Genomic DNA, 12,286 nt, shown 5'->3' with positions numbered 1-12,286 from the left:
GTCCTGAAACATATTAGTGTGATAGTGGGTGTTTGATCAAGGTTTGTATTGACAGTTTATATGAAATATATATTCGGTTATTTGTGCATCCTCGTGCACCTTTCTCCTGTGATAACGCGACATTTACATTTCGACTAAGCATTGGATGTAAACGTTCTAAAGTTATAAAATGTAAAACAACGTTATTTTCAAATTATTGAATGCATCTAGCATTAAATTAAACAATTGCGACCTCTGCGGTAAACACTTAAACCATGCATTGAACATAAATGAATATTTTTTAGGATGTAAGTGCTTGCGTAATCGATATTGTAGAATAAAAGTGTGAATGTATAATAATAGTCAACTCCAATTAAGAATGGATATGGCATTTTTTTAGAGATGTAATTCCACTTAATTTCTCTGTGTGCCGTTGCTGGTTAACGCGATGGGGCTGGAGTCGGTTCTCAGCATATCGCACTGGAGTTAAAAGCAAAAACCCTATGAACAATTAAAAGATACTATACAGTACAAGTCACAAACTTATATATGAATATTTAGGCTGCGCTCAGACTAAAATTAAGTGCGTAATGGCCGAATAGAGCACTAAATCGAAGAGAAAAAAGCCTTTAAGAGATGTGTTTTTTATTTTTATTAGTTCATACTAGACTCATTGTGTGCATTGCGTACATTGTACTCTAAGTGCCGCTGTTGATCAGGAAAGCTTTGGAAGTTGAATAGTCTTGCACCGCCCATCTCTTTGCCTTGCATGTGATTCAGAGGCAAGGAGGCTCGGGCCACTTCCTCGGCCGTCATCGTGTTGTGACTAGTATCAGGCAGTGTGACCTGTTTGCATGGAATACGAAGCCAAATATAATTCTTATTAGTCGACCAGTTCAAGTTTGGATACAGATTTCGCCGTTTACCATGTTTAGTTCGGGTTCACGTCTAAAGAGAGATGGCAGAGGGCAGAATGCCTTCTCAATCACACGGACTGTTCGTTTTTTTCCAAATCAGTTATTTTTGGTTTTGTGCCTCGTCGAGATTGTTTTTGGGCAGATTCGATATTCTATCCCCGAGGAGTCGAAAAAGGGTTCGTTTGTGGGCAACATAGCTCAGGATTTGGGAACCGACCCGAAAAGAATGAAATCCGGCAGTGCACGAATTGTAAGCAGCGACAGCAGTGAGTACATTGAACTACATTTAGACAAAGGGATTCTGGTTGTCAGAGAGAGGATAGACAGAGAACAGCTATGCGGGCAAACGACCCCGTGTAGTTTAAGCTTTGAAATGATAATGTCGAATCCGATGCAGCTGCACAGTGTTGTGGTGGAAATACTAGATGTGAATGACAACGCTCCGCGCTTTACTGAGAATGAGATTAAATTAGAAATTTTTGAATCCGCTCTACCGGGTTCTCGCATTTTACAAGAGAGCGCCACAGATCCCGATGTCGGCATCAATGCGCTGCAGAGCTATACATTAAACCCAACCAGTCATTTCAGTATTAAAATCCAGACCAGCCCAGATGGCAGTAAATACGTGGAAATGTTTCTGCACACGCCTTTAGACCGAGAGAAAGAGGATAGCCTGGTACTAACACTGACTGCAGTGGATGGCGGCGAGCCGCAGAGGTCTGGCACGGTTAGAATAATCATTTTGGTTCTTGATTTTAACGACAACATACCAGTTTTTACACAGTCTGTATATAAAGCAGAGGTCATTGAAAACGCACACAAAGGCACTCTGGTAACGGCTGTGAGTGCAGCGGACGCAGACGATGGTTTGTACGGTCACGTGACGTATCATTTCGCTCGCATTTCATCTGAGATTGCAGAACTATTTTCAATAGACCAGAACAACGGCGCAATAACAGTGATGGGACACATTGATTATGAAAAGAACAAACAATATGAGCTCAACATACAAGCGAAAGACCAAGGGGGGCTTATGGATTCAGCAAAAGTAATTATTGAAGTTATTGATGTCAACGACAATGCCCCTATGCTAGCGGTTACCTCGTTCTCCAGTCCTATCTCAGAAGACTCTGTGAGCGGCACGACTGTAGCCATTGTTAATGTCAAAGATCCAGATTCGGGTATGAATGGACAAATAGACTGTTCAATCAATACAAACGTCCCATTTACAATTAAGTCTACTTTAAAAAACTATTATACTCTTCTGACTGAGGGCGCGTTGGACAGGGAGCGCAATGGTGAATATAATATCACATTTACAGCTGTGGATAAAGGGACACCTCCGCTTTCCAGCAACAAAACCATCACTCTGAAAATATCAGATGTGAACGATAATGCGCCTGTTTTTGAGCACAGCTCCTACGCTGCCCACGTGATGGAAAACAATGTGCCAGGGTTGTCTGTATTTTCTGTGCGAGCGCGTGATTCTGATTGGAATCAGAATGCTCGCATATCCTACTTCCTAGTAGAGTCTGTGGTAGGTGGAATTCCGGTGTCATCCTTCATTTCTGTGAATTCAGAGAGCGGAGCAATCCATGCCGTGCGTTCTTTCGACTACGAGCAGATAAAGGGTTTCCAGTTCCGCGTAAAAGCGCAAGACGGAGGATCGCCTCCACTGAGTAGTAACGTGACGGTTGCAGTCATTATCCAAGACCAAAACGATAACGCCCCTCAGATTCTCTACCCGGTACAGACTGCTGTCTCAGCTGAAATTGTGCCTCCTTCAGCAGAGGTTGGCTTCATTGTCACTAAAGTTGTCGCTGTTGATGTGGATTCCGGACAGAATGCCTGGCTCTCATATAAACTGCTGAAAGCTACAGACAGAGCGCTGTTTGAAGTGGGCTCACAGAATGGAGAAATAAGAACTTTACGTCAGGTCACTGACAAAGATGCTGTGAAACAAAGACTTACTGTTGTAGTGGAGGATAACGGGCGGCCCTCTCTCTCGGCTACAGTGAATGTGAACGTGGCACTGGCGGATAGATTCCCAGAAGTGTTGTCTGAATTCACGGACTTTACGCAGGACAGGAATTACAACGACAACCTCACTTTTTATTTAGTCATGGCCTTGGCTGTTGTTTCCTTCCTCTTTATTTCATCCTTAGTTGTAATAATATCAGTAAAAATCTACAGATGGCGACAATCCCGCATCTTCTATCAATCCAATCTACCAGTTATCCCGTATTATCCACCCCGTTACGCAGACTCGGTTGGAAGCGCAGGAACTCTACAGCACGTGTACAATTACGAAGTGTGCAGAACGACTGACTCTAGAAAGAGTGACTGTAAGTTTATGAGACCCTGTAGTCAGAGCGTTTTATCAGTGGACCCCAGCGGTGCAGAGACAATGCAGCGCGTGCAGAAAGAGACAAACATCCTGGACGAGCCGGACTCGCCATTACAGGTGAGATAATTTTTTAAAGGATTTATTTACTTCCATGGGTATATTTTATGGACGGACTTTTTGTCCCATTTAGGCTTACGTAACTTAACATGGGTGCACACAGTAAACATACATTGCATTGTATATAAAACCTCCAATATGCTGATGTGTTGGTGAAGCTTTATATGTTTAATTGCTCTCTTTGTCATATTTTAAATGATGCATCAACCTTGATTATTGTTCCAATTTCGTGAGGAAATTCGTCGTATTCTTAACTGCTAAGCATTATCACAAGCATTTAAGGGTTTAATCAGTTAAAGGATTTGCGTTGATTATCTACACCGCAAACAAGGCTGAGTAATTTATAGTGCCCGGGTAAATTATTTTTCTTGTTTTGTTTTATTGTTTCTGTTCCTTGTGTTTTTTTTTTTAAGCTCCTGATCATTTTAACCAAGTTCTTTTAATTGTATGTAAGCACTTTGTGCTGTATCGCCCTATATTGATCATTATTATTATTATTATTATTAGACGAAAAATAACTCGTTTGGAATTTTATTTTAGTACACCGTCACGCATGTCCTTCTGGAGTTGGACTCTGAGTGCCGCTGTTGAATAGTGCAGTGAATTTATGAGGTAGTCTTCCGAAGGACCTCCCATATCTCCGTGTTGACAGAAACGGATACTTAGAGCTGGTCAGACAGACTCACAGTCGAAATAGCGCTTGGATTTCTGTTACGTGTGGTTGATGGAGATACAGTCAAGAATTTATCTTTTCATCGCATTTATTTGAATTTGATTTTATTTTATTTGCTGTGGTTAAAGCCTGCAACAGGAATATGGGAAATACAGCTTTGGCTCATGCGGATATTTACGGATTGCAGAAGTGTACGAGACTTCGATGGCAAGTACTGATATTATTGCTTTCGTGTATTGGACGTGCTGCTTATGGACAGATTCGCTATTCTATTCCAGAGGAAATGAAAAAGGGATCACTAATAGGCAATATCGCCCAAGACCTCGGATTGGAGCTAAAAAGACTGCAGTCAGGTCGGGCCAGTATCGTGACCGGGGACAGCGATCAGTACGCAGAGCTAAAGACAGACAAAGGGGTTTTGGTTGTAAAAGAAAGAATAGACAGGGAGGAACTCTGTGGAGAGGTTTCTCCTTGTAGCTTCAGTTTCGAAATTATCCTTGAGAATCCAATGGAACTGCATCACGTTACTGTAGAAATTCTTGATGTAAACGACAATGCTCCGGTTTTTCAAAAGAATGAAATTAAACTTGAAATAAGCGAATTGGCTGCGTCGGGTGCGCGTTTTGTTTTAGGTAGCGCGGTTGACTCTGATGTGGGTGTAAACTCTCTTCAAAATTATATTTTAACACCGAATGACAATTTCATTCTGAAGCAGCACGAAAATCCAGATGGGATTAAATATGCAGAAATGGTCCTTCAGAAACCCTTAGACAGAGAAGAACAGCCACGCCTTTCTCTAAAATTAATAGCCGTGGATGGCGGCAATCCTCAGAAATCTGGAACAGTGAATATCGAACTGACTGTGCTTGACGCTAATGACAACCCCCCGGTATTTAACCAGTCGGTGTACCGAGCGACTGTTTTGGAAAATGCTTCTGAAGGCACGTATATCACAACTGTAAATGCGAGTGATGCAGATAGTGGGTCAAACGGTTTAATAACCTATTCATTTTCAAACCTGAATGGGAATGTGGCAGACATTTTCAGCCTCAGTGAAAACACTGGCACTATATCAGTTTCAGGACAATTAGATTATGAAAAGATAAAAAAATACGAAATTAGAATCGAAGCCAAAGATCAAGGTGGTCTAACCGATTCCAGCAAAGTTGTCGTGGAAGTAGTCGATGTCAATGACAACGCTCCTGTAATAAATATCATGTCATTCTCCAGCCCAATACCGGAAGATTCTCCTCCCGGAACTACGATAGTCATTTTTAATGTCAAAGACGTTGATTCTGGTGAAAATGGCCAGATCAGCTGTTCAATTAACCAAAACACCCCCTTCAAGGTAAAATCGTCTTTAAGAAATTATTACACTTTGGTATCTGATGCCGGTCTTGATCGTGAAAAAATTGGTGAATATAATATCACAATAGTTGCAACTGACCTGGGCTCACCACCTCTTTCAACTTCAAAAATGTTGAACCTTAAAGTATCAGATGTGAATGACAATGCTCCAACATTTCATCAGGACATCTACACCTCCTATATTGCCGAAAACAATTCCCCCGGCGTGTCTTTATGTACCGTGAAAGCTCATGATTCTGACTGGAATCAGAATGCCAGAATATCCTACATATTAGAAGAAACTGATGTGGCGGGAGCACCGATCTCTGCATATGTTTCTGTGAAGTCGGACAGTGGAGTTATATACGCAGTCAGATCGTTTGATTATGAGCAAATGAAACAGTTTAAACTCATTGTCAAGGCGCAAGATGGTGGCTCTCCTCCATTACATAGTAATGTAACAGTAAACATCTTTATCCAAGACCAGAATGACAACAGTCCTCAGATTCTTTACCCAATGCAAACTGGCGTTTCTCTGGTGGCTGAAATGGTGCCTCGTTCAGCAGATGTTGGTTATCTTGTCACCAAAGTAGTCGCTGTTGATGTGGACTCTGGACAGAACGCCTGGCTCTCATATAAAATAATGAAAGTGGCAGACAGGGCGTTGTTTGAAGTGGGCCTGCAGAATGGTGAAATAAGAACTTCACGCCAGGTCACTGATAAAGATGCTGTGAAACATAGGCTTTCTGTTGTAGTGGAGGACAACGGGCAGCCCTCTCGCTCAGCCACAGTCAATGTGAACGTGGTGGTGGCGGATAGCTTCCCGGAGGTGCTCTCTGAATTTACTGAATTTACGCACGAAAAGGATTACAACGAAAACTTAACGTTTTATTTAATATTGGCATTGGCTGTAGTTTCCTTCCTCTTCGTTTCATCTTTGGTGGCAATAATATCAGTAAAAGTCTACAGATGGAGACAGTCGCGCATCTTCTATCAATCCAATCTGCCAGTTATTCCGTATTATCCACCCAGTTACGCAGACGCTGGAGGTACAGGAACTCTACAGCACATGTACAATTACGAGGTGTGCAGGACCACAGATTCCAGAAAGAGTGACTGTAAGTTCATCAGACCCTGCAGTCAGAGCGTTTTAATAGTGGATGCCAGCTCTTCAGAAACCTTGCAGCGGGTGCCGAAAGAGACAAACATCTTGGACGAGCCAGAATCACCGCGGCAGGTGAGATTGTGTCTTTCTCATTTTGATTTTTGAAGTGGAATTAACGATTTTTTAACTTATAGAATGAACGAATCTACATCATTTGTAAATGCAGTTTTCTAATATTCATTTTTATATTACATATCTACATTGAGCACACGCTCTTAGCCACAGCGACTTGCATAGATCTTTTACACGTTTGCATGCAGTTTATTTATGTAGCTGGTTATTTTCTGGGTAAGCACCTTGCTCAAAGGAACAGCGGCACTGTCCTGTAAATTGAACCCACAATATTTGAGTTACAAAACCCACACAGTCTGGAATGTGGGACCAAATGTTATCTGTAAAGGGTTGAATTAACACTATCAAAGTTTAATTAGCACTAGACATTTTACTCTGCATTTCCTTAACAAGTAAACTGCATTTCCGCCTAGCATTCTTGTGCTATACCTATAGCGCCTCAGCAGTCTTGTGGTATTTTTGAAACTGTCAACGCTACCATGTTTTTTTCTTCTTTTTTATCGTTTATCTTGCAGTTTCCTTAATGGTTAACTTTTCTTTGATTTAATAAGTATTTATTTAGCCGAGAAATCAGTTTCACAACTTTATATATGTTGTTCAATGATGTCTTTCGTAGGAAGTTTTGTTTAGTCTATACTGTAACGTACCGTTATTGAATTAACACGGTGAGTTGAAAAGAGCAGCTCTCAGATTCAGCACCATTGTCATGGACAGCAATTCCTTAGTTCAGTTGACGCAATTGACTCGCTTTATGACTACCAATTTAAGAATTTTGCAGCCTGCACAAAACATGTTGATAATTATGGAACGTCATAATTATTAACTTTTTATTTGCTGAAGTTTGCATTCTTTTAGTTATCCACATTGCGGCTTTGAACATTCATTTGCCAAATAACATTCTGAAACTAACAATCTTTATAATTAATGTTGTACTTATGCGGAATGTTAGACATTATCTGTATATTATTATAAAAAAATAATATTAGTTGTTGCATTTTATTATTTTATAATCTTATTTTTGTTCTGTGTTTCGACTGTGAGTGTCGCTGTTGGTCGGTGGAATCAATAATTTGTTGTGCTATCAGCAGATGGCCCTCCCATATTACTGTCTCTGTAAGGAGAACCAGGGCATAGAGACTCAAAGGGCTCCAAGAGCGTGGTTTCTTCGAACACCTCGCGCAGGTCTAACTTGGTCTGGGTTTTTTAAATAGCAGCATTACTTAGCGTCGCTGTGATTAATCCAACCGCGGCGAGGATATATGCAAAGTAGAATTCTCGACTGATCACGGAAAGAAGAGGATTTATTGTACAAAAACATGAGGTGGAAATTTTTCTCGACACTAAAATGGCAAGTACTGCTCATATACGTTATGTACTTCACTCCGTCAAGCGGACAGATTCGTTATTCTATTCCAGAGGAACAGAGGAAGGGGTCATTTATTGGTAATATCGCTCAGGACCTGGGCTTAGATGTGAAAAGATTGCAGGTAGGTCGGGCGCGTATCGTTACTGGAGACAGCATTCAATACGCAGAGCTAATGACAGACAAAGGAGTGTTGATTGTCGGCGAGAGGATAGACCGAGAGCAGCTTTGTGGTGAGATTTCGCCATGTAGCTTCAGTTTCGAGATCATTCTTGAAAATCCAATGGAACTGCACCGTGTCACTGTTGAAATTTTGGATGTAAACGACAATGCTCCGACGTTTCCGAGTAATGAAATTCGATTAGAAATAAGCGAATCGGCTGCGTTGGGTGCGCACTTCCTCTTGGGGAGCGCAGAGGACCCTGACGTTGGAGTAAACTCTCTTCAGAATTATATTTTAACACCGACGGATAATTTTATTCTGAAGCAGCACGCGAATCCAGATGGGGTTAAACTCGCGGAAATGGTCCTTCAGAAGCCTTTAGACCGAGAGGAGCAACCTCGTCTTTCCCTAAAGTTAGTGGCTGTGGATGGCGGCGATCCGCAGAAATCGGGTACAGTGAATATAGATGTTACCGTTTTAGATGCTAATGACAATGCACCCGTTTTTAACCAGTCGGTGTATAGAGCGACTGTGCTTGAAAACGCGTCGAAGGGCGCATACATCACAACGGTAAATGCCAGTGATGCAGATAGCGATTTAAATGGATTAATAACATATTCATTTTTAAATCTTAAGGGAAATGTGGGTATGTTCGATCTAAACGAAAGCACTGGTGCGATCTCCGTTGTAGGACAAATTGACTACGAAAAAATAAAAAAATACGAAATCAGAATCGAAGCCAAAGATCAAGGTGGTCTAGTAGATTCCTGTAAGGTTGTTGTTGAAGTCCTCGACGTAAATGATAATGCTCCTGTGATAAATATCATGTCATTCTCTAGCCCGGTGTCTGAAGACGCTCCTCTGGGCACTACGATTGCAATTATAAATGTCAAAGACTCAGATTCCGAGGGGAATGGTCGGGTAATGTGTTCGATTGAAGGCAATATCCCTTTTGAGGTTAAATCTTCACTAACCAATTATTACACATTGGTCAGCAACGCCGCCTTTGATCGAGAAACCGTGCCAGAATACAATATTACAATAACTGCGACTGACTCCGGTTCGCCCCCCATTTCTAGTACCAGAACCTTACATCTTAAGGTGTCCGATGTAAATGACAATGCTCCCGTCTTTGGACAGGGCGCATATTTTACTTATGTCATGGAAAATAATTCTCCTGGACTGTCTATATTTACAGTGACGGCTATGGACTCCGACTGGAATCAGAATGCTCGAATATCGTATATCATAGAAGAAACACATATCAGTGGAACCCCGATATCTTCTTATTTCTCAATTAACTCGGAAAGCGGGGTTATTTATGCAGTACGATCTTTTGATTACGAGCAAGTGAAGCAGTTCAGATTTCTAGTGAAAGCACAGGACGGAGGCTCACCCCCTTTGACAAGTAATGTTACCGTCACAGTTTTCATTCAAGACCAGAATGATAACGCACCTCAGATTCTATATCCGGTACAGACTGGGATCTCACTGGTGGCTGAAATGGTGCCTCGTTCAGCGGACGTTGGATATCTTGTCACTAAAGTGGTCGCTGTTGATGTGGATTCCGGACAGAATGCCTGGCTCTCATATAAACTTCTGAAAGCTACAGATAGAGCGCTGTTTGAAGTTGGTTTACAGAACGGAGAAATAAGAACTTTACGTCAGGTCACTGACAAAGATGCTGTGAAACAAAGACTTAGTGTTGTAGTGGAGGACAACGGGCATCCTCCTCGCTCAGCTACAGTCAATGTGAACGTGGCGGTGGCCGACAGCTTCCCGGAAGTACTCTCCGAATTTACAGAATTTACGCACGAGAAGGATTACAATGACGGTCTTACTTTTTATTTAGTATTGGCCTTGGCTGTAGTTTCCTTCCTCTTCATTTCATCATTGGTAGTTATCATCTCAATTAAAGTCTACAGATGGAGACAATCTCGCATCTTCTATCAGTCCAATCTGCCAATTATTCCATACTATCCACCCCGTTACGCAGATGTTGGGGGTACAGGAACTCTACCGCACGTGTTCAATTACGAGGTGTGCAGAACCACTGACTCCAGAAAGAGTGACATTAAGTACCTCGGTCCCATTAGTCATGATGACTTAAGTGGAATAGATACAGTGCCCCATCAGCGGACGGACATCGTAGAGGAGACCTTAAGCGACAAGGTAAGTTTTCTAACAGGTTCTGATAAAACAATGTTGAAACTGTGCACCCTAAGCTCTTATTTACATCGCATATTGCTTTTCTGACATGACTTTGTGTGGATATGACATCACGTTGATATGCAGTTGAGTCCATAAGTATTTGGACAGTGACAATATAGTTGTTTTGGGTCTTATTCCAGCACACTGGATTCATAATGGAACAACAAATATGAGGCTAAAGTCCAGAATTTATGGGTATTCAGATATCCAGGGATCCGTGCAGGAATTGAGGCCATTTTTATGCGTGGTCTCCTATTTTAGGGGACAAAAATAATTGGACAAATGAACATGATCTTAAAGTCATCATATTTACTATTTTATTGTAAATCCTTTGTTATTGCCTTAAGTCTGCAATCCATAGACATCACCAGGCACTGGGTAACTTCCCTCATGATCCTTTTCCAGGCCTTTACTGCAGCCATCTTTAGTTCATGTTTCAGGGAATTTTTGACTTCAGTCCTGCCTTCAGCTAGTGAATCACATCTTCAGTTGGATTCAGGTTGGGTGATTGACTTTGCCAGTCCGGAACCTTCCACTTGCTGGTCCTGAATAACTAATTAGTAGCTTGGTCAGTGTGTTTGGGGCTATTGTCCTGTTGCAAGGTGAAGCACCATCCAATGAGCTTGGAGACATTTGGTTGGATCTGAGCAGGTAAGATGTTTCTGTACACTTCAGAATTCATCCTGCGGCTGCCATCATCAGTAAATACAAGTGAGTCATTCCCGTGGCAGATATACATGTGTAAGCCATAATAGTACGTCTGCTAGGTTTCAAAGATAAGGGGGGGGGGCGGGGGGGGGGGGGGGGGGGTTGCTTTGTATCACGAGCAGTTCCTTTCTTCATACTTTTCTATTTCCATTACTTTGGTACATGTTAATACTCATCTCATCTGTCCATAGGAATTTGTTCCAGAATAGTTTTTAATGTACTTTTTTTATTTTTATTTTATTTTTTTTTTTAGCAAAATATAACCTGGTTGTTCTATTCTTGTAGCTTACCAGAGATTAGCATCTTACTGTGAACCCTCTGAGGTTATGCTGATGTTGTCTTCTCTTAGTCTTTTACACACCTATGCCTACATGCTGGAGAGTGTTCTCAATCTGTTCAACAGTTGAAAATGGAGTTTTCTTCACAATTTAAAATTATTTTCTACCAGGTTGTTTGCTATTGCCAAGCTCACCTGTGCATTTGTGCTTCTTAATAATGTATCAGACGGTTGATTTTGACACACCCAATGTTTTTTCTATGTCTCTTATCAGCATATTGAGATTTCTGCATGCCATGATGACCTGCTTTACTGGCATTGACGCTTCTTTGCTCCTTATATTGAGTGACAACAGCAATAGACTTTGCAAATGAAAATGAAAATTCCACATCTACAATGAACTCTAGCCTTTTTGTTAGCTGCCTTGTGCGAGAACTAATGATGCAACAACACACATCTGACCATGAAACAGTGGAGCAGCCAATTGTCCAACTACTTTTGGTCTCAAAAAATAGAGTGGGACTACAATTCCCTCCAGTTTGGATAAAAATTGATAATGCATGTAAATACCCACAAAGTAAAACAGATAGCCTGGACTTTAACCTCATATTTATTTTTCATTTCAAATACAGTGTGCTAGAGTAAAGAGCCAAAACAACAAAAATTGTGTCACTGTTTAAATACTTATGAACTGCACTGTACCAATTTGGTTTTGCTTCCATTGCTTGTTGACCATAATAGCTTATTTTCATGTTTCAGAACATGGCATATCTCTTCATTGTATATATCCTGCCGATAGTTTGACAGTCAGCTTAGTTCTACATCTGGTCTAGCTTCAGTTCTGTTTATCCAATTGCAGGTTTGCACATTGTTCATTGTAGGCTGTACTCAGATTGGGGAAAAAATAATAACGTTTTGTGGTAACTCTTTGAGCAGTGATGTATTTT

At 41.2% G+C, this 12,286-nt stretch overlaps 1 protein-coding gene and 2 pseudogenes across 26 annotated transcripts in view; all 3 read left to right on the top strand.

Annotated features, from left to right (window-relative positions):
• The window catches only part of LOC118223390 (protocadherin gamma-C5-like), a 247,865-nt gene that overhangs the window by 117,812 nt on the left and 117,767 nt on the right, over positions 1-12,286 (top strand). The window contains exon 1 of one of the 26 annotated variants that reach the window (XM_035409828.1): positions 833-3,360. The exons of the other annotated variants lie outside the window; for them this stretch is intronic. Within the exon in view, the coding sequence (XP_035265719.1) occupies positions 907-3,360 (2,454 nt within the window). The 5' untranslated portion in view covers positions 833-906. Of the gene's footprint in view, positions 1-832; positions 3,361-12,286 lie in introns of those variants that run through there. 26 annotated transcript variants of the gene reach the window in all.
• LOC118223398 lies at positions 3,939-6,611 on the top strand (annotated as a pseudogene).
• On the top strand, positions 7,563-10,309 carry LOC118223407 (annotated as a pseudogene).

Source organism: Anguilla anguilla, chromosome 3 (genome assembly GCF_013347855.1).
Source record: "Anguilla anguilla isolate fAngAng1 chromosome 3, fAngAng1.pri, whole genome shotgun sequence".
NCBI classification, from domain to species: domain Eukaryota; kingdom Metazoa; phylum Chordata; class Actinopteri; order Anguilliformes; family Anguillidae; genus Anguilla; species Anguilla anguilla.
Note: the sequence above shows the minus strand (reverse complement) of the source record. Positions and strands in the feature narration are given on the sequence as shown.